This window comes from Nerophis ophidion, linkage group LG28, assembly GCF_033978795.1.
Source record: "Nerophis ophidion isolate RoL-2023_Sa linkage group LG28, RoL_Noph_v1.0, whole genome shotgun sequence".
Classification (NCBI taxonomy): domain Eukaryota; kingdom Metazoa; phylum Chordata; class Actinopteri; order Syngnathiformes; family Syngnathidae; genus Nerophis; species Nerophis ophidion.
Window position 1 is genome coordinate 16,328,895 of NC_084638.1, and position 23,238 is coordinate 16,352,132.

The 23,238-nt window shown below is 42.5% G+C and overlaps 2 protein-coding genes across 4 annotated transcripts in view; one reads left to right on the forward strand and one right to left on the reverse strand.

Annotated features, from left to right (window-relative positions):
• LOC133545354 (zinc finger protein 33A-like) overlaps positions 1–21,329 on the reverse strand; it is a 333,514-nt gene extending 312,185 nt beyond the window's left edge. Inside the window, exons 1-3 of one of the 2 annotated variants that reach the window (XM_061890854.1) lie at positions 21,206–21,329; positions 19,512–19,733; positions 14,589–16,797 (exon numbers count right to left, since the gene is read on the reverse strand). In XM_061890854.1, coding sequence (XP_061746838.1) covers positions 16,652–16,797; positions 19,512–19,733; positions 21,206–21,290 — 453 coding nt within the window. In that variant the 5' untranslated portion in view covers positions 21,291–21,329 and the 3' untranslated portion in view covers positions 14,589–16,651. Of the gene's footprint in view, positions 1–14,588; positions 16,798–19,511; positions 19,734–21,205 lie in introns of those variants that run through there. The other variant, XM_061890851.1, reaches the window with a different exon arrangement.
• LOC133545305 (gastrula zinc finger protein XlCGF26.1-like) overlaps positions 1–23,238 on the forward strand; it is a 371,250-nt gene that overhangs the window by 339,674 nt on the left and 8,338 nt on the right. Inside the window, exon 1 of one of the 2 annotated variants that reach the window (XM_061890749.1) lies at positions 22,537–22,807. The exons of the other annotated variant lie outside the window; for it this stretch is intronic. The gene's annotated coding sequence lies outside the window, so the exon portion shown is untranslated. Of the gene's footprint in view, positions 1–22,536; positions 22,808–23,238 lie in introns of those variants that run through there. 2 annotated transcript variants of the gene reach the window in all.

A 23,238-nucleotide genomic window follows, 5' to 3' on the forward strand; every position in this document is an offset into this window, starting at 1 on the left:
CATTTAGCTCCGGCAGTGGTCTTCCTTTAGTAATTATTTCCTGCTTAGCTTGAAAGTTCACTTTAGAAAACTGTTTAAGTGCGGAAATGGAGTCATCCATGTTGAAAGTCTGGGTGCACGAGACAGAAAAAATAAGTCTCTGCGACACTTACCCGCTGAGGCCCCCGTATGGCTGGGATCATAAGCGCCCCGCCCCTATCGTGAGGCACAAGAACTGTTTGCCTAACCTCAGACTTTTTTCTCTGCCGTTTTGAACACTCAGCAACACACCAGACAAGAATGCGCTCTGGCCGCACGGCAGAGAGAGAAGTTTACGAGGGATTCAGAAATATCAGCGATTTTAAAGAAAAAATAATCCAAATTGGTGAAGCTACAAACCCCGTTTCCATAGGAGTTGGGAAATTGTGTTAGATGTAAATATAAACGGAATACAATGATTTGCAAATCATTTTCAACCCATATTCAATTGAATGCACTATAAAGACAAGATATTTGATGTTCAAACTCATAAACTTTATTTTTTTGAGCAAATAATAATTAACTTAGAATTTCATGGCTGCAACACGTGCCAAAGTAGTTGGGAAAGGGCATGTTCACCACTGTCCCAGTCAGCACCCGTCCTTAGTTCAACGTCGAGGTGACGTTGAAATTACGTCACGACGTCACTCAACCATATCCCGACCAAATCACAACCAACTGACCCCACCACACCACATGTTGCAAATCTGGTTTGTTTTCATCATTGGGGGACATCGTCGTTTCAATGTCGTTTCAACGTGTACAATTCAACTTGCCAACCATTCTGCGCGCATCGGCCATTTGCTCCAGTTTTCAACGAAACCGCCGCTTGATGGCAGCGTGAACTTAAAAGCCAAGCTTGTGCGCATGCGTGCTGAAGTACTTCCTTTCCAATCCAGCAAGCAAGACGAAGAGTGAAGATTTGAATTTGAAATCGAACTATTTCACTGCAAAGAAAACCATCGACGTCCATAAAGATTCAGGTTTGTACCTTGAGATAATACTGGTTATTTATATCGATATAATTTTGGCCCTTTCACAAGAGGGATGCAGGAAAACGAGAAATTTATCTCATGCCGATTCTCAACGTTTATTTTGACAGTACTTGAATGTATATGTATGTATTTGCCAGCCCCTTCCCCCAGCGTATGCTAAACACATTCTCTTGTATATTTGCAGACAGCCAGGCTCTCAAAGATTGGTGGATATGACTTAAAGAGCTCTTTAAGCACCATCATAGACATGTATTTCCTCTTTCTCTACATGTATATTAAAAATAGGCGAATCTAAGACCCAAATTCTAATCTATGAGTGCTGGATCGGGAATTATAATAATGCAAAATTCCGTACATTTTGGCCTGCATGTATGACTTGCGTGTTCAATTTCAGGCTCATGACAAATTAATTAATGTCCAATCTGAACATGAAGGGGAAAGGGGGAAAAAAATAGCTTTGCCGATACGAAGCTGCTCGATTTAGTCACAGGTGAGTTTGTGTGTGTGTTTAATAATTACATTAACTTGATTGGGGTAAATCACATGCACCCTTAATTAATTTGTATTCATTTTGCCTGTTTACAGCTAGTGTCTTGGATACCCAGAAGGGGACCGAAACGATGGTCCATGATGCCATAAAAATAAACTGAAATATGCCCCTGGACGGAAGGGAGGAATAGGATGGGCATCACAGGCTAAATAAATAATAATATTGATTGACATTCTCCATTTTCTTTGTACTTAATTTTAATTTTGCATTAACAGGATTCAGCCTGGAGCTATATGTGCACTTTTTTTTTTGTCTTCAATTATATTGATATATTGGTTGATATTACGTTGATAATTGGTTGGTTGATCTTGGGTTGAAACTGAAAGTTGAATCAACGTTGAAACGTTGACATTGATTCAACGTCGGTATTTAAACGTTGATCCAACTTTCATTTTCAACCCAAATCCAACGTTATTTCAACACAGGAAAGTAACGTTGTTTCAATGTTAATTAAACGTCTCTGTGCCCACTAGGGTGTTACATCATCTTTTCTTTTAACAACACTCAATAAACGTTTGGGAACAGAGGAAAGTACTTGTTGAAGCTTTGAAAGTGGAATTATTTTCTTGTTTTATGTAGAGCTTCAGTCGTTCAACAGTCCAGGGTCTCCGTTGTCGTATTTTACACTTCATAATGCGCCACACATTTTCCATGGGAGACATGTCTGGACTGCAAGTGGGCCAGGAAAGTACCCGCACTCTTTTAATACGAAGCCACGCTGTTGTAACACGTGGCTTGGCATTGTCTTGCTGAAATAAACAGGGGCGTTCATAATAGCGTTGCGTGGATGACAACAAATGTTGCTCCAAAACCTGTATGGACCATTCAGCATTAATGGTGCCTTCACAGATGTGTAAGTTACCCATGCCTTGGCCATTAATGCACCCCCATACCATCACATAGGCTGGCTTTTGAACTTTGCGCCTCTAACAATCTGGATGGTTATTTTCCTCTTTGTTTCGGAGGACACCATGTCCACATTTTTCAAATATAAATTGAAATGTGGACTCTTCAGACCACAGAACACTTTTCCACTTTGCATCAGTCCATCTTAGATGAGATCGGGCCCAGCCAAGCCGGTGGCGTTTCTGGGTGTTGTTGATAAATGGCTTTTGCTTTGCATAGTACAGTTTTAACTTGCCCTAACGGATGTTTTTTTTTTTTGATTGATAATTTTATGTAGCGACCAACTGTAGTTACTGACAGTGGTTATATGAAATGTTCCTGAGCACATGTGGTGATATCCTTTACCCACTGATGTTGGTTTTTGATGCAGTACCGCCTGAGGGCTCAAAGTTCCATAATAACATCGCTTATGTGCAGTGATTTCTCCAGATTCTCTGAACCTTTTGATGATTTTACGGACTGTAGATGGTAAAATCCCCAAATTCCTTGCAATAGCTCGTTGAGAAATGTTGTTCTTAAAATGTTCAACAATTTGCTTACAAATTGGTGACCCTCACCCCAACCTTGTTTGTGAATTACTTAGCATTTCATGGAAGCTGCTTTTATACCCAATCATGGCACCCACCTGTTCCCAATTAGCCTGCACACCTGTGGGATGTTCTAAATAAGTGTTTGATGAGCATTCCTCAACTTTATCAGTAATTATTGCCACCTTTCCCAACTTCTTTGTCACATGTTACTGGCATCAAATTCTAAAGTTATTATTTGCAAAAAAAAAAGTTTATCAGTTTGAACATCAAATATCTTGTCACTGTAGCATATTCAACTGAATATGGGTTGAAAAGGATTTGCAAATCATTGTATCCCGTTTATATTTACATCCAACACAATTTCCCAACTCATATAGAAACGGGGCTTGTAAATGAAAATTAAAAACTAACAATTATAATTATTTTATCCATCCATCCATCCATCCAACCATCATCTTCCGCTTATCCGAGGTCGGGTCGCGGGGGCAGCAGCCTAAGCAGGGAAGCCCAGACTTCCCTATCTCCAGCCACTTCGTCTAGCTCTTCCCGGGGGATCCCGAGGCATTCCCAGGCCAGCCGGGAGACATAGTCTTCCCAACGTGTCCTGGGTCTTCCCCGTGGCCTCCTACCAGCTGGACGTGCCCTAAACACATCCCTAGGGAGGCGTTCGGGTGGCATCCTGACCAGATGCCCGAACCACTTCATCTGGCTCCTCTCGATGTGGAGGAGCAGCGGCTTTACGTTGAGCTCCTCCCGGATGGCAGAGCTTCTCACCCTATCTCTAAGGGAGAGCCCTGCCACCCGGCGGAGGAAACTCATTTCGGCCGCTTGTACCCGTGATCTTATCCTTTCGGTCATGACCCAAAGCTCATGACCATAGGTGAGGATGGGAACGTAGATCGACCGGTAAATTGAGAGCTTTGCCTTCCGGCTCAGCTCCTTCTTCACCACAACGGATCGATACAACGTCCGCATTACTGAAGACGCCGCACCGATCCGCCTGTCGATCTCACGATCCACTCTTCCCCCACTCGTGAACAAGACTCCTAGGTACTTGAACTCCTCCACTTGGGGCAGGGTCTCCTCCCCAACCCGGAGATGGCACTCCACCCTTTTCCGGGCGAGAACCATGGACTCGGACTTGGAGGTGCTGATTCTCATTCCGGTCGCTTCACACTCGGCTGCGAACCGATCCAGTGAGAGCTGAAGATCCCGGCCAGATGAAGCCATCAGGACTACATCATCTGCAAAAAGCAGAGACCTAATTCCGTGGCCACCAAACCGGAACCCCTCAACGCCTTGGCTGCACCTAGAAATTCTGTCCATAAAAGTTATGAACAGAATCGGTGACAAAGGACAGCCTTGGCGGAGTCCAACCCTCACTGGAAACGTGTCCGACTTACTGCCAGCAATGCGGACCAAGCTCTGACACTGATCATACAGGGAGCGGACTGCCACAATAAGACAGTCCGATACCCCATACTCTCTGAGCACCCCGCTCTGGAGCCAGGCCCGGAGTTGGGGCACGATGGCGAGCGCCTGGTGGCCGGGCCTGTCCCCATGGGGCCCGGCCGGGCACAGCCCGAAGACGCACCGTGGATCATCCCTCCAATGGGCTCACCACTCATAGGAGGGGCCATAGAGGTCGGGTGCATTGTGAGCTGGGCGGCAGCCGAAGGCAGGGCACTTGGCGGTCCGATCCTCGACTACAGAAGCTAGCTCTTGGGACGTGGAACGTCACCTCACTGGGGGCGAAGGAGCCTGAGCTAGTGCGCGAGGTAGAGAAGTTCCGGCTGGATATAGTCGGACTCACCTCGACGCACAGCAAGGGTTCTGGAACCAGTTCTCTCGAGAGGGACTGGACCCTCTTCCACTCCGGCGTTGCCGGCAGTGAGAGGCGACGGGCTGGGGTGGCAATTCTCGTTGCCCCCCGGCTCAAAGCCTGCACGTTTGAGTTCAACCCAGTGGACGAGAGGGTAGCTTCCCTTCGCCTTCGGGTGGGGGGACGGGTCCTGACTGTTGTTTGTGCTTACGCACCAAACAGCAGTTCAGAATACCCACCCTTTTTGGGTACACTCGAGGGAGTACTGGAAAGTGCTCCTCCGGGTGATTCCCTTGTCCTACTGGGAGACTTCAACGCTCATGTTGGCAACGACAGTGAAACCTGGAGAGGCGTGATTGGGAAGAATGGTCGCCCGGATCTAAACCCGAGTGGTGTTTTGTTATTGGACTTTTGTGCTCGTCACGGATTGTCCATAACAAACACCATGTTCAAACATAAGGGTGTCCATATGTGCACTTGGCACCAGGACACCCTAGGCCGCAGTTCCATGATCGACTTTGTAGTGGTGTCATCGGATTTGCGGCCTTATGTTTTGGACACTCGGGTGAAGAGAGGGGCGGAGCTTTCTACCGATCACCACCTGGTGGTGAGTTGGCTGCGATGGTGGGGGAGGATGCCGGACAGACCTGGCAGGCCCAAGCGCATTGTGAGGGTCTGCTGGGAACGTCTGGCAGAGTCTCCTGTCAGAGAGAGTTTCAATTCACACCTCCGGGAGAACTTTGAACATGTCACGAGGGAGGTGCGGGACATTGAGTCCGAGTGGACCATGTTCCGAACCTCTATTGTCGAGGCGGCTGATTGGAGCTGTGGCCGCAAGGTTGTTGGTGCCTGTCGTGGCGGTAATCCCAGAACCCGTTGGTGGACACCAGCAGTGAGGGATGCCGTCAAGCTGAAGAAGGAGTCCTATCGGGTTCTTTTGGCTCATAGGACTCCGGAGGCAGTGGACGGGTACCGACGGGCCAAGCGGTGTGCAGCTTTAGCGGTCGCGGAGGCAAAAACTCGGACATGGGAAGAGTTCGGGGAAGCCATGGAAAACGACTTCCGGACGGCTTCGAAGCGATTCTGGACCACCATACGGCGCCTCAGGAAGGGGAAGCAGTGCACTATCAACACCGTGTATGGTGCGGATGGTGTTCTGCTGACTTCGACTGCGGATGTTGTGGATCGGTGAAGGGAATACTTCGAAGACCTCCTCAATCCCACCAACACGTCTTCCTATGAGGAAGCAGTGCCTGGGGAATCTGTAGGGGACTCTCCTATTTCTGGGGCCGAGGTCGCTGAGGTAGTTAAAAAGCTCCTCGGCGGCAAGGCCCGGGGGTGGATGAGATCCGCCCGGAGTTTCTTAAGGCTCTGGATGCTGTGGGGCTTTGTTGGTTGACAAGACTCTGCAACATCGCGTGGACATCGGGGGCGGTACCTCTGGGTTGGCAGACCGGGGTGGTGGTCCCTCTCTTTAAGAAGGGGGACCGGAGGGTGTGTTCCAACTATCGTGGGATCACACTCCTCAGCCTTCCCGGTAAGGTTTATTCAGGTGTACTGGAGAGGAGGCTTCGCCGGATAGTCGAACCTCGGATTCAGGAGGAACAGTGTGGTTTTCGTCCTGGTCGTGGAACTGTGGACCAGCTCTATACTCTTGGCAGGGTTCTTGAGGGTGCATGGGAGTTTGCCCAACCAGTCTACATGTGCTTTGTGGACTTGGAGAAGGCATTCGACCGTGTCCCTCGGGAAGTCCTGTGGGGAGTGCTCAGAGAGTAATTATTTTATCATTATATATTTAATTTTTTTGCATGATCACAGGAGAGGCCCTGCTTCTCCTGACCGCACGTCACTGCTTCAACTAAAGTTGGGTACAATAATTGTAGTCAATTTTTGTACGTATATATTTTATTTTATTCAGTACTGCACTCCATTTTTTTTAATGTTTTCTTTATAATATTTATATGTAGTGTCTAGCTTACTTCATCGTCTATATTAAACCCTTATAAATGTAATTACGTGTATTTTTTTCATTTCAATATTTTCCATCATAATTTGTGTTTTACATTTTTGCAATCTCCAAATATGATATATTTAGTTTTATTGAAGTTTTAGTGACAGTTTATTGATGTGCAGACATCTTTTTATGGTCAAGTTCTCTCTGGATAAAAAAAGATGAGAGTTAAATCAAGCGGTAATGAAGGTGAATAATGGAAGATTATTATATACATAATTATACATAGTTACACTCAGTAGTGACAATTAAAGACACTTTCATCCTGTTCATTTGACCATAGAAAAAGAGTAAAGTGTAATATTCTAAACAATAGAAGAATATTAATATCAGCAGTCAATATTCCAACATTGTGAAGCTGAGCTATGGTAAAAAAAAACATATTCAGCTTTAAAGGCTTTATGAGAGTGATGTAATTATCAGAATCAGAAATACTTTATTAATCCCCGAGGGGAAATTAAAATTTCCAGCACTGTTTTAAACATGTGAATATTCAATGTAACAATATAGAGAGTACGAGGAGGAACTTTTTCCAACTAAAAGGAAAAGGAGGGACAACATTAACTACTGGACGCTGTTTTCAAGAAACAACAAGTTGTGTTACACAGAACAGGTTTTTCTACTTCTTACTCTCACATCTTTGCTAACTTTATATTAATTTATTACCACCATTCTTAAATATGTTTTACGTAAGAATGTGGGTGTTGTTGAGAAGATGATGCAGGTGTTCTGTCAAATGTAATACCAGTAAAAATGCGTTACTTATTCTAGTCTGTTTGTAAAATAAATTGTTTTCCTAAATTATATTCTCCTTACTTTATCCAGACAGTAATTAGGACCAAGGACCCTGGGAGGAATTTGCCCTTTAAAAGGGGAACCCATTTACTGTGGCAGGACAGTATCAACATGAATTGATCACATTTGTATAATCGGCTATGAGGCATTTTATTATCATTGTACAGCCCTTACCTTTGGGCCGATACTGAGGGCGACTGTGTTGACCAGTTTAATGCGTGCAAATGATTGAATGTCCAGTACTGTAGAAATGTGTTTGGATATGACAATCCCTTTATTCCAAGCTATCAAAATGAAATGAAATGTAGGTTCTAGAAAATTATGTATGCTGACCTTGAATGGCACATTGTCACAGCAGCGAGACCTGACCACACACCACACGGTCGAAAACTGTTTGTCCTCCATGCAATTGCCGCCTGAATGTTCACAACTGAACCCAATTTAAGGAGGCTACCATGGCAACCGCACCACAGCAACAGTCCCATCCCTGTCCACACTTCCTGGTTCTCAAGAGGAAGTGGGCGGAGCAATCTGCCAAAAGGGAAATTCAGCAGAACTGAGGACAGCAATCAATTAGAGAAAACAAAATAAAAACAATTTAAACAAATAAGGAAATTTGGCTCCAACATATCCCTTTAATTCCTGTCAGTTTGCTATTAAACTTCTGGCATTCCACTGAACAATCAACATGGCGTTGGATTGTGGTCACATGACTCCGTTTCGTCTCCTCTCTGTAGTTCACCTTGCACCTGTTCCCAAGATAGTTCTTTTACATTTAAAAACTTTGCTGCTGCTTTGAAGATTATTTTGATCTTCTCACTCTTATTTCTTGCCTGTTCTGTACATTTTATTACGTATGTCTTCTTTCTATTTCCAGCAGACTAGTAGAACATCTTAAGTCTATTGCTGCCCTCCACAGGTTATTAACAGAATATCCTCCTCCTTCTGTACTATGGCCCACACTACAGACTTGGACACAAACAGGACAGAAAGTAAAAAGCAGCTATAAGGACGTCAAAACAAAATGTATGCATTCTTTCTAACGGCCGCAGGGTGGCAGCAGAGGCTCCATGTATTACCTGAAGAAACATTTGACTTCTGACCTTTTCACATTATTTATCTCATCTTTACTGCTGGAGTTCAGTTCACTGAGGATGTAAGCTCCATTTTGGTATTTTAATTATCTTTAAATATTCATAAACAGTCTTAGAACAAACCATTATTATTATTTTTGCCTCATTTTATTCACTCTCTACTAATTAAAACTATTCTAGCATGAAAACATTCAGGATGTTCATACAAACAATATTACACATTCCCCAAACGTACCACTTTTTTATGGTATTAATATCATACATTATCACATTGAATATTCACAGATTTATAACAGTGCTGATCATTTTTATTTCCCCTCCGGGATTAGTAAAGTATTTCTGATTCTGATAATGAAGATGGCGGCGCCCGGAAGGGCTGCGACCTCGAGGAGCTCCTGCTAAATATGGAACATTTGGCAGAAATACCGGACGATTCTACAAACTTTATGGCTGGCTCACATCGTGGTCACTCCGTGATCACGTACGACCGCCAGACACTTCTGGATGTGGACATATCGGGCCGTTTTGGACTGATAGACGCGTGCTTGCTAGACCTGCTAACTAGCACGGGAATACTTCGACGGCTACATCCAGCGGCCTGTGAAGCAGGGGAGTATAGTAGCAGCGGGGGCCGTCTACGGAGCAGACGACAGCGGTGTGATCGGAAACGCGGATGCCGAGCGGGGCTAAAAACAAAGCAGAAGGCTAATCCCCACAGAACACCACTTCCCTCCATCCTGAAGCCGGATTTAAATGGAAGATGCGAGACTACTGGTCTGGGTAAGGAGTCAGTTAAATTAGAACAAGTTTTTTCTGCTTTGAGTGTTTCAGAGTTGGACATGTGTTTTACTGAGGTGGCTAACTATGATGTGTGCAGTTTATCAAAGCAACAGACAAACAATCGGAAAATTCCCGTCGTATCAATTCCTAGATATGGTCGTAATTATACTAAATGCACTGGGCATAATAAACACAACATTATTAATATTGCTACTACGGATAATTTGATCAAACATTCCCTAAAACAGCCCACTTTCTATAATATAGGTTTTTTAAACATAAGATCATTGTCTCCCAAAACGTTGTTAGTTAATGATATCATCAGAGACAACAATCTTAACGTCATCGGTCTCAGCGAAACCAAACGACTTTTTTGCGCTAAACGAGGCATGTCCTCCTAACTTTACACATGCGCATATTTCCCGTCCTCTTAAAAGGGGTGGGGGGGTTGCACTAATATACAACGAAAACTTTAACCTTAGTCCTAACATAAATAATAAATATAAATCGTTTGAGGTGCTTACTATGAGGTCTGTCACACCGCTGCCTCTACACCTGGCTGTTATCTACCGCCCCCCAGGGCCCTATTCAGACTTTATCAATGAATTCTCAGAGTTTGTTGCTGATCTAGTGACACACGCCGATAATATAATCATAATGGGGGACTTTAATATCCATATGAATACCCCATCGGACCCACCGTGCATAGCGCTCCAGACTATAATTGATAGCTGTGGTCTCACACAAATAATAAATGAACCCACGCATTGCAACGGTAATACGATAGACCTAGTGCTTGTCAGGGGTATCACCGTTTCCAAAGTTACGATACTCCCGTATACTAAAGTATTGTCCGATCATTACCTTTATAAAATTCGAGGTTCAGACGCATGTTCGGCAAACTAATAATAACAATAACTGCTACTTTGTCTTGTTATATTCTTATTTTACTGTTATATTGTTATTCCCATTGTTTTTATTTTTTTTGTAAAATTTCTCTATTTTGTTTCCCCATTATTTACTTTTTACTTTTTTTTTTTTTTTTTTTTTAATTGATCTTAACTCTGTACACTGCTGCTGGAATTAAAATTTTCCTGAAGGAACTCTCCTGAAGGAATCAATAAAGTACTATCTATCTATCTATCCATCTATCTATCTATCTATCTATCTATCTATCTATCTATCTATCTATCTATCTATCTATCTATCTATCTATCTATCTATCCATAGCAGCCGCAACATTAATACGGCCACAACGACAACTCTTGCTGACCTACTGCCCTCGGTAATGGCACCATTCCCAAAGTATGTGGGCTCTATTGATAACCTCACTAACAACTTTAACGACGCCCTGCGCGAAACCTTTGATAACATAGCACCGCTAAAGTTAAAAAAGGCTCCAAAAAAGCGTACCCCGTGGTTTACAGAAGAAACTAGAGCTCAGAAATTATTATGTAGAAAGCTGGAACGCAAATGGCGCACGACTAAACTTGAGGTGCACCATCAAGCATGGAGTGATGGTTTAATAACTTATAAACGCATGCTTACCTTAGCTAAAGCTAAATATTACTCAAATCTCATCCACCGTAATAAAAACGATCCTAAATTTTTGTTTAGTACGGTAGCATCGCTATCCCAACAAGGGACTCCTTCCAGTAGCTCCACCCATTCAGCTGATGACTTTATGCAATTATTTAGTAAGAAAATTAAAGTCATTAGAAAGGAGATTAAAGACAATGCGTCCCAGCTACAACTGGGTTCTATTAACACTGACACGATTGTATATACGGCGGATACTGCCCTCCAAAATAGTTTCTCTTGTTTTGAGGAAATAACATTAGAGGAATTGTTACAACGTGTAAATGGAATAAAACAAACAACATGTTTACTTGACCCTCTTCCTGGGAAACTTATCAAGGAGCTTTTTGTATTATTAGGTCCATCAGTGCTAAATATTATGAACTTATCACTTTCCTCGGGCACTGTTCCCCTAGCATTCAAAAAAGCGGTTATTCATCCTCTTCTTAAAAGACCTAACCTCGATCCTGACCTCATGGTAAACTACCGACCGGTGTCTCACCTTCCCTTTATTTCAAAAATCCTCGAAAAAATTGTTGCGGAGCAGTTAAATGAACACTAAGCGTCTAACAATCTATGTGAAACCTTTCAATCCGGTTTCAGGGCAAATCACTCCACGGAGACAGCCCTCGCAAAAATGACTAATGATCTATTGCTAACGATGGATTCTGATGCGTCATCTATGTTGCTGCTCCTCGATCTTAGCGCTGCTTTCGATACCGTCGATCATAATATTTTATTAGAACATATCAAAACACGAATTGGTATGTCAGACTTAGCCCTGTCTTGGTTTAACTCTTATCTTACTGATAGGATGCAGTGTGTCTCCCATAACAATGTGACCTCGGACTACGTTAAGGTAACGTGTGGAGTTCCCCAGGGTTCGGTCCTTGGCCCTGCACTCTTCAGCATCTACGTGCTGCCGTTAGGTGACATCATACGCAAATACGGTATTAGCTTTCACTGTTATGCTGATGACACCGAACTCTACATGCCCCTAAAGCTGACCAACACGCCGGATTGTAGTCAGCTGGAGGCGTGTCTTAATGAAATTAAACAATGGATGTCCGCTAACTTTTTGCAACTCAACGCCAAAAAACAGAAATGCTGATTATCGGTCCTGCTAGACACCGAACTCTATTTAATGATACAACTCTAACATTTGACAACCGAACAATTAAACAAGGCGACACGGTAAAGAATCTGGGTGTTATCTTCGACCCAACTCTGTCCTTTGAGTCACACATTAAAAGCGTTACTAAAACGGCCTTCTTTCATCTCCGTAATATCGCTAAAATTCGCTCCATTCTGTCCACTAAAGACGCTGAGATCATTATCCATGCGTTTGTTACGTCTCGTCTCGATTACTGTAACGTATTATTTTCGGGTCTCCCCATGTCTAGCATTAAAAGATTACAGTTGGTACAAAATGCGGCTGCTAGACTTTTGACAAGAACAAGAAAGTTTGATCACATTACGCCTGTACTGGCTCACCTGCACTGGCTTCCTGTGCACTTAAGATGTGACTTTAAGATTTTACTACTTACGTATAAAATACTACACGGTCTAGCTCCATCCTATCTTGCCGATTGTATTGTACCATATGTCCCGGCAAGAAATTTGCGTTCAAAGGACTCCCGCTTATTAGTGATTCCCAAAGTCCCAAAAAAGTCTGCGGGCTTTAGAGCTTTTTCATTTCGGGCTCCAGTACTCTGGAATGCCCTACCGGTAACAGTTCGAGATGCCACCTCAGTAGAAGCATTTAAGTCTCACCTTAAAACTCATTTGTATACTCTAGCCTTTAAATAGACTCCCTTTTTAGACCAGTTGATCTGCCGTTTCTGTTCTTTTTCTTCTATGTCCCACTCTCCCTTGTGGAGGGGGTCCGTTCCGATCCGGTGGCCATGTACTGCTCGCCTGTGTATCGGCTGGGGACATCTCTGCGCTGCTGATCCGCCTCCGCTTGGGATGGTTTCCTGCTGGCTCCGCTGTGAACGGGACTCTCGCTGCTGTGTTGGATCCGCTTTGGACTGGACTCTCGCGACTGTGTTGGATCCATTATGGATTGAACTTTCACAGTATTATGTTAGACCCGCTCGACATCCATTGCTTTCCTCCTCTCAAAGGTTCTCATAGGCATTATTGTCACCAATGTCCCACTGGGTGTGAGTTTTCCTTGCCCTTATGTGGGCCTACCGAGGATGTTGTAGTGGTTTGTGCAGCCCTTTGAGACACTAGTGATTTAGGGCTATGTAAGTAAACATTGATTGATTGATTGTTCGTTCTGTGATAGGGAAACAAAATAAACAGTTTATTTTATGAATGTATGCAAAGCAAACTCTGTGAGATGTTGTACAATATTGGCCTTTGCCTGACACTCCAAACTTTGATTGACATTGATATTGTTTTGGGGATGTTTAAAAAGTTAAAAGAAAAGGCAAAAAATGTTTAAAACACGAGGATTTTTTTTTTAATCCACAAATGTAAATTTGTAAAAACAAAAGAAACCCAACAGATGATTCATAAAATCACACGTTTAAATTGTATAAAAGACAACTGTTCAAATGATGTATAAAGTAAATAATCATATGCTCCCTGAAGTGGTCCAGAGGATGTTTCAGATGTGAACCAGCAAATATGTATATCATATAAAGGTGCTAATCTATGGGATTATTAACAATTACATATGAAAATATGTAACACTTCAGTAAATTCAAAAACCTATTAAAAATAACTATTATGAATAAGTCTACAATTGTATTATGAATCTACAAAACCCAAAACCAGTGAATTTGGCACATTGTTTGAATGGTAAATAAAACAGAATACAATGATTTGCAAATCCTTTTCAATTCATATTCATTTAAATAGACTGCAAAGACAAGATATTTAATGTTCGAACTGAGAAAGGTACACATTTTTTTCGCAAATAATCATTAACTAGAATTTAATGGCAGCAACACATTGCAAACAAGTTGTCACAGAGGTATTTTTACCACTGTGTTACATGGCCTTTCCTTTTAACGACACTCAGTAAACAATTGGGAACTGAGGAGACACATTTTTTAAGCTTTTCAAGTGGAATTCTTTCCTAATTTTGCTTGATGTACAGTTGGGTTGTTCTGGGGTCTCCATTGTAAAATGTAAATGGGTTATATTTGTATAGCGCTTTTCTACTTTCAAGGTACTGAAAGCCCTTTGACACTATTTCTACATCCAACCATTCACCCACTGATGACAGGAGCTACCATGCTAGGCCCAAACCATCACCCATCAGGAGAAAGTGTAAAGTGTTTTGCTCAAGGACACAACAGACATGACTAGGATGCCAGAAGCCTATTGAACCGGGAACGCTCAGGTTACTGGCACGGCCGCTATACTGTCCAGCTCTATAGTGGACTTCAACGTTTTCTAGGCCGAGGACCCCCCACCCCCACCTGTAAAAAATGGTGTTTTAAATTAAACGTGTACCTTATTATGCAATACTAAGATATTCAAATAATACAATAAAGAGTATTGTGGTATTTTAGGCTTCATAATGCACCAACCTTTTTCAATGGGAGACAAGTCTGGACTACAGGCAGGCCAGTCTAGTACCCACACTCTTTTACTACGAAGCTAGGCTGTTTAACATGTGCAGAATGTGGCTTGGTATTGTCTTGCTGAAATAAGCAGGGGCGTCCACGAGAATGACGTTGCTTGGATGGCACCATATGTTGCTCCAAAACCTGTATGTACCTTTCAGCATTAATGTTGCCTTCACAGATGTGTAAGTTACCCATGCTTTGGGTAAATAAATGGTAAATGGTTGTACTTGTATAGTGCTTTTCTACCCCTTTTTAAGGAGCCCAAAGCGCTTTGACAGTATTTCCACATTCACCCGTTCACACACACTGATGGCGGGAGCTGCTATGTAAGGCGCTAAACAGGACCCATCGGGAGCAAGGGTGAGGTGTCTTGCCCAAGAACACAACGGGCGTGACTTGGATGGTCGAAGGTGGGGATTGAACCAGTTACCCTCAGATTGCTGGCACGGCCACTCTCCCAACTTCGCCATGCCATCCCCCATTATGTGCATTAATACACCCCCATACCATCACAGATGCTGGCTTTTGAACCTTGCGCCTACAACAATCTGGATGTTTATTTTCCTCTTTGGTCCGGAGGGCACAACGTCCAGTTTCCAAAAACAATTTGAAATGTGGACTCTTCCACTTTGCATCAGTCCATCTTAGATGAGCTTGGGCCCTGCAAAGCCGGCGGCGTTTCTGGGTGTTGTTGATAAATGTCTTTGCATGTACTCGGGTTAAAAAAAAAACCTAATACAAAATAACTGATCTATAAATGTAGAAGCATATTAAAATATTGTTACACAAACAACAATGTCACAAATGTTTTATGGGTTGATGTTCTTACAAAGTCAAAACAATTTTTTTTCAAATCAAGTTTGTTTCAAATCCTGCAGTTTCATTTGCTGCTGCTGTTCTCACCAGCACACTTGTGTTTCTTACACTGGTACTTAGAGAATCTTTCACCACACACACTGCAACTAAACTCTTTCTCTCCTGTGTGTGTTCTCATATGTGCTCTAAGGGTTGATCGTTCACAAAAGCTTCTGTTGCAGATTGAACAGGAATGTGATTTTTCACCAGTGTGTGTTCTCGCGTGTTTTTTCAAATGTTGACTTTCTGCAAAACCTTTACCACAGACTGAACAGGAAAAAGGCTTTTCACCAGTGTGTGTTCTCATGTGCACTTTCAAATATTCCTTCCCCCTAAAAGATGAGCCACATATTGAGCAGATAAAAGGTTTTTCACCAGTGTGCAACATTGTGTGTTTTTTTTAAACTCTGTGTGTAAAACTTTTACCGCATATCGAACAGGTAAAATGTTTTTCTCCAGTGTGTATTGGCATGTGTTCGTTTACCATATTTTTTTGTGTAAAACCTTTACCACAGAATGAACAAGAAAAAGGTTTTTCTCCAGTGTGTATTGTCATGTGTACTTTCAAACTCTGACTTACTGTAAAACATTTACCACATTCTGAGCAGGAAAACGGTTTTTCTCCAGTGTGTGTTCTCATGTGTATTTTCAAACTGACTGTTAGTAAAACATTTACCACATTCTGAGCAGGAAAACGGTTTATCTCCAGTGTGTGTTCTCATGTGTATTTTCAGATAAGAACGGGAATGAAAGAATTTGTCACAGTGAGAACACTTGAAGTGAGTGTTGTCGGTGTGACATGTCTTATCATCTTTAGAGTCTTCATCATCAGTGTCAGGAGAATGTGACGTTGTGTCCTCACTATCTGATAGTGGAGCTAAGAGCTTGTCTGCTTGTGATCCTCCACAGTGGTCTCCATCAGCTTCTGTTGTCATGTGTTGTGTTGAGCTGCTGCTTGGAGGCTCCGCCTCGCCCTTCTCCTCACTTTCACCTTTGACCTCATCACCTTTACTCTTCACAGGGACACCAATCACTGGGAACTCCACCAGTCCTTTAAGAGGCTCTCCCTCCTGACTGATGTTGTATTCCACCTCTTTCTCTTTAATGTGGGGCGTCAGTGAGTCTTCCTCTTACTTTTTACAGGGAAGGGTCTGTGTCAAAGAGAAAAAGGAGACGCCAAAGGGTCCGTGACACCTGGTCTTCTTTGATGGATCCTCCTTCACCATCCTGTAGCTACACTCCTGTTTTTCAGGCAGAAGTTGTTTTTCACAGACATCTGCAGGACATAAAATGACAAACATGCTTGAGAAATGTCCAGATTCAGTCAGTAAGTTCACATGAACTTAAAAAAACAAGTTATTATATGAATTGGCCTGAAAACAAACACACTGCTCTTTACAACATTGTTCACAGGAAAATAAGAGGGATGGACAATATGGCCTAAAATCTATATTGCGATAAATTCCTTGCTGCCTGTGTGCAAGTGGGATAGGCTCCAGCGCCCACTGTGATTTTAATGTCAGTTACTGATGTATAAAGTTGGATAAAAGATTAGGTCGTTTAGAGTGTATATCTGTACTCTGTATTGTTGTCTCTGCTATGGCGCCATCTTGTGCTTTGGTTTGAAAGTGTATTTCCTTTTGCTTCGTGCCTTGAACCCAAAGTAAGGTTTCATCATTAATCTCGCCAAGCAACGCTTTTAAGTGTAACAGGGATTTCCACTAGATCTGGAACGGCGGCGCCATGGCAACAGACTCGTTCCGTTTTTTTTTTATTTTAAGTCAATGTGTCAGTTTCCAAAACCTGGCTTCTATATTTAGTGGTCGACACAACAAGGTGGTTCAATAGAGCTAAAATCTGCTCGTGTGGGACAGAAAGTCATGCATAAACACAAAATAAATGATCTAGTTTACTTTCAGAGTAAAATATTCTGTTTAAGGTGGAGGGTATTTTACATTTTGAAAAGTCCTAATGAACATGAAGTCAACTTGTCTAAAGGTTTTCAGACCTAATTTCACCCCCCTTGACATAAATGGACAAAGGCATGATGATTCCAAAAGCCCCAAAATAAAATAATTATACAAAAGGCATATCCCGGGCAGCTATATGAGGGCCTGTACTTCAGCGTTGTATTAAAATGACTATTTCCATCTCCAACATTAAAGTGAATGTCGCTAACACTACTGCACACGGGAAAACATGTGGAAGAGAACTGCAAGTAGCCGAAACAAAGATTGTGAATGAGTGACAAGAGGATCACTTTGTTCATGTAAGTCTACTGTGGAATTAACATGCTCAGGTGCTGAGAGCGATGCACAGAGTGAGACCTCTTAGTCCAGTTTAAAATCCACAGACCAAGAAGGAAACAGATGGGCATAGCAATGTATTGATGAGGACAAGAATTAAGTTATTAGGTTTATTTTTCATTTATATGGGTCCCGACCTACGATTACAATGATATTTTAATGTCTCTGGACATCGTATTTAATGCTTTTTAACACCATTTAAGGCCTTAATTTAGGCAAAGTCCATTGAATGACTTAACGCTTTTAAATGATCCACAGAAACCGTGCTAAAGCTCTTTAATTTAAAGTATCATGCAACAAAACATATGTTTATTACATTTTAACAAAAGAGAAGAATAAGTGATTATTACGTTTTAACAGAAGTGTATGTAGAAACACGTTACATTACAAAGTTCCAAAATAAAAATATTGTTCATGGAATTATTGAGACATTTCTACGATGTATTTACGATTTTTATGAGATATTGATAGAATTTAATACATTCTAAGGCCAGCGTGGCTCGGGTGGGAGAGCGGCCGTGCCAGCAACTCGACGGTTCCAGGTTTGGTCCTAGTCACTGCCGTTGTGTCCTTGGGCAAGGAACTTTACCCACCTGCTCCCAGTGCCACCCACACCGGTTTAAATGTAACTTAGCAGCCCTGGGGGGAGCCGGTGCTGATGCTGATGGATGCTTAGAGGTGGGAGCCTACTTCCACCCTCTGAGAGCAATTTGTCAGGAAGTCCAGGATCCAGTGGCAGATGGAGGAAGACAGTCCCAGCCCCGTCAGTTTGGGCACCAGTCTTTGGGGGAGGATGGTATTGAACGCAGAGCTAAAATCAAAAAAGGGTAGCCTTTTTGTCCCCAGCAATGATGTGCACTGCCTCAGGGTATGCAATTTGTTGACTGCTAATGGAGTCAAGTAACACCCTGAGTGCCGTACTAGTATGTCAAACAGCAGTTACTATGACAACATTAAACTCCCGTGGAAGGTAGATGAGTCTGCATTCCACAGTAACGTACTCCAAATCTGATGAACAGTGACTGGTAACAGTCTTGATGTTGGTGCACCAGCTGCTGTTGACGTAGATGCATAGCCTCCCTCCTCTGCTCTTACTGGAGTCTTTGGTTCTGTCATGCCGATGTGTTGTGCGGCCCGCTAGCTCGATAGCCGTGTCCGGGATGAGCGGGTGAAGCCACATCTCCGTGATGAGCAGAATGCAGCTGTCCCCGATCATCTTATTTGTCGCAATCTGCACCTTCAGCTCGTCCAGCTTGTTGCTAAATGAGCATCTTGCCGTGTCTTCCTAGCGACATCCTTGGGTTTAAAACTAATTTGACCAACTTCTCGGTGTATGGCCAAAACCTTCGCCGATACAAGTGTGAGGCATGATTTATAATCTAGAACAAACTTTTACCAACTCAGAGTGGATGCAGCAGCAGCTCAGTAGCTAGTCTACCTCTCTGCGAGCAAGAAGCCGTTTGACTAAAAGTAGTTCCTCGAATTTGGCTCTTACAATTACAATGCTGCTAATACTTGGATAATATACAGGTCACTACAAGTAAATGGATTAATGTTGGTGATTTTAAAGGGGCTTTAAAGGCACAATAGAGGATTACCATTACCTTTAATGTTAGCCGCCTTGTACTAGCAGTTTTTAACTATTTAGCATACATATTGGATGACATCTAGATGTTGTACTTACTTGGACTGTGATGAAGCTGTGAGGACTCAGGTGGTTTGTCTTCATGCTCTTCAGTCTTCACAGAGACAACAGTCAGTGGAAACTTGCTGAGATCCGCCTCCTCCTGCCCTGGAACAAACTCTTCCTCCTGAGTAACCCAGAGATCCTCCTTTTCTTCTTTAAAGTGGGGGGCTGTGGATCCTCCTGCTGCTGAAGGGGACGTTCTTCTTGACAAGCGTTCATCTGTTGGACGTCCGCAAGACAACACAAACAAACTTCAGTTCAGATGTGTCAAATATTTTTTAGTCCATCAAATATAATATTTTCCAAGTGAACTGACACCAATTTGTGGTGATGTTCTTCTACACATGGAATAATCATCAGTTATTGATTATTATGAATTGTGTAATTGATCTTATTTTCTCCATTTACATTAATTATTGATAAAAAGTAACAACTTATAGAAAACCTCCTGCTGGGATTTTAATACCGTCATGACTGCATTAAGTCAGTCTGCACAAATAAAAGTTTCATTGTGCTGCAGCATCAAGTGACGCCAACTCGCTCCTCCCACTACCAACCTACCAGCCAACCTTGACACACACCTCCAAAATAGTCCCACCTCACGTCATCGGTGACCAGGACTACAGAGCTGTGACTAGTTGGCTTAACTTTTCCGGGCAATAACCTCTCCTTGTTCTTCCTCCTACAAAAGTAACATTTGTAACCCAACAGAAAACAAACAGAAGTGCAGCGAAGCACGTGTAACAAGTGCCAGCGAGTGTGGCCGTGCGATAGTATGTTGGTTGAACCTCACTCACACCATAAGAAATGTACTAGCGTGAGAAGTTATATACCCACTACATTGCCAAAAGTATTTGGCCACCCATCCAAATGATGACAATCAGGTGTTCTAATAACTTATAATATCAAACACTTCGGCATGGAGACAGTTTCTAAAAACATTTTGTGAATAAATGGGCCGCTCAGTGATTTCCAGCATGTAACTGTCATAGGATGCCACCTGTGCAACAAATCCAGTCGTGAAATGTCCTCGCTTCTAAATATTCCAAAGTCAACTTTATTACACGAAAAGTGAAGAGTTTGGGAACAACAGCAACCATCAAGTGGTAGGTCACGTAAACGGACAGAGAGGGGTCAGCAGATGCTGAAGCACATTGTGCAGAAAGTCTTTGCACTGTCAGTTGCTACTGAGCTCCCAACTTCATGTGACCTTCCAATTAACCCACGTACAGTAGGCAGAGAGCTTCATGGAATGGCTTTCCATGGCCGTACAGCTGAATCCAAGCCATACATCACCAAGTCCAATGCAAAGCGTGGGATGCAGTGGTGTAAAGCACGTAGCCACTGGACTCTAGAGCAGTAGAGACGCCTTCTCTAGACTGATGAGTCACACTTTTTTCATCTGGCAATCTGATGGACCAGTCTGGGTTTGGAGGTTGCCAGGAGAACGCTACATTTTTGATGGCATTGAGCAGAGTGCGAAATTCGGTGGGGGAGGAATTATGGTGTGAGTTTGTTTTTTCAGGAGTTGGGCTTTTCCCCTTAGTTCCAGTGAAAGGAACTTTGAATGCCCCAGGATACCAAAACATGTTGGACAATTCCTTGGGATGGCACTTCAAGTTCATATGTGCGTAAAGGCAGGTGGCCAAATACTTTTGGCAATATAGTATTGTAAGCATTTTCCTACTCACAGTGCCACAGATCCATGCCAGAATCCAGTTGCTCAGAGTTGACAGGGTTTTTAATATCGTTCTTCTCAACCAAGTGCATTTTCATGAAGACTTTTCAGTCTCTCCAATCCTATCACCTCCTCCTCTGCCGGCTGCTCATTCTTAAAGACAACAGTTGATTAGATTCACACGTACCACCTGCGAAATCTAATCACCTGCCAGCTGCGTCTCGCCTTCCCACCCATGCCACGCCCCCGTCTGAGGGTGCACTGTCTCCAGTAGCCCAGACGGGGTCGCTGACATTTACATCTGCAGTGTGCTGATCACAACCTCCCTCCACAAGTATATATATATATATATATATATATATATATATATATATATTTGATTACAAACAAAATATTGATGCATGTTCAATTTGTGTGCAGTATATTAAAGCCATTTTTAATATCTAATATTTATTTCATTAAATATTTATTTTTGTCTAACCGAATGAGCATTAATTGCTTACAATTGTGCAAATAGTGTATTCGTAATAACATGCATCAGTTGATTTAATTTCCATGATATGTCTGCCCGAATGCAGCTGAGATAGGCTCCCTCTGCAACCCCAAAAAGGGACAAGCGGTAGGACAATGGATGGGTGGATGTCATCAGGGTAATATAAGTGCTTGAAAACAACATAATTTGTATTTATTGCTAATAAAGTTAGCACCACCAAAAAGTAGACTATTGCAATGTATGTGTAATACATTATATTACACTGTCATAATAATCCATCCATCCATCCATCCATTTTATACCGCTAATTCCCTTTGGGGTAATAATAATAAAATGTCTATCCTGTAAAGCGTCTTTGAGTGCACTGAAAAGCCCTGTATCAAATACAATGTATTATTATTATTGTTATTATAATAACATGTGACTTATTCCAGACTTAAATTACGAGACGTTCGTTCCTTTCTAGTAACAAATATTTAATGATGTTAAGCGTGACTGTAATATACAACAAAAAACAGTTAAAGTATTAAATAAGTCAATATAATTCTCATAGAGAACATATAAAATACACTCCTCAAAATAAAACCCTAGCATTTGCTACAAAGGCCTGCTAGCGGGCTAACACTATCACGTTAGCTTCGAACAACAAATCAGGTAAATAACAGAAACAATATAAAAGCCGCGTGTAGAAGAGAGGAGTGGAATATATTCTTCCTATTGTTACACCAGCAACTCTTAAATGGGACTTTTTCTCTTGTTCTGTGGCCGGGCGGAGGAAGTGTGCACCACTCACTATTGTCCCAGTGAAACATGTGTTTGGCCAATATTTGTTCCGCAATTGATAACACTTCGATGACGTCACACAGGAGGAAGAACAAAACAAGATGGCGTCTGGCGGAGAATACGTTGTTTTGGTTGTTATGGTTTCTAGGTCTTAATTACAACGTACATGTGCACATGTGTGTCGTTTAACGGAGTAAACGTCGTTATTATTTTTTTGTATGTGGATACATTAGTCTGAGTGCACGTATACGTACTAGCCGAGCCTGCTGGTTAGCTTAGCTTGTTAGCTGCTAACAAAGAGAGGCAGAAGTGATCGACTCATCAAAGCAGAGATCCAATGTAAGTGTAAAGTGTTTTTATTGTGTGAACATGTCTACATTACAAATGATGTGCGTGTTGGTGAAACAGCGACTAACTGCTGCCGTTGAAGAGATATTTGTGATGTTAGAAAAAAAAACGATAGCAGAATACGAGGTGTAACTTTGTCCAACAAAAGAGGAGAAGGAGCGATAACATCAATTACTGGACGCTGTTTTCAAGAAACATCAAGTTGTGTTACACATCCATCCATCTTCTTCTGCTCATCCGAGGCCGGGTCGCGGAGGCTGCAGGCTAAGCAGGGAAGCACAGCCTTTCCTCTGCCGAGCCATTTAGTCCAGCTCTTCCCGGGGGATCCCGAGGTGTTCCCAGGCCAGCCGGGAGACATACCGTATTTCCTTGAATTGCCACAGGGCATGTAGTATGCGCCTGCCTTGAATTACTGCCCGAGC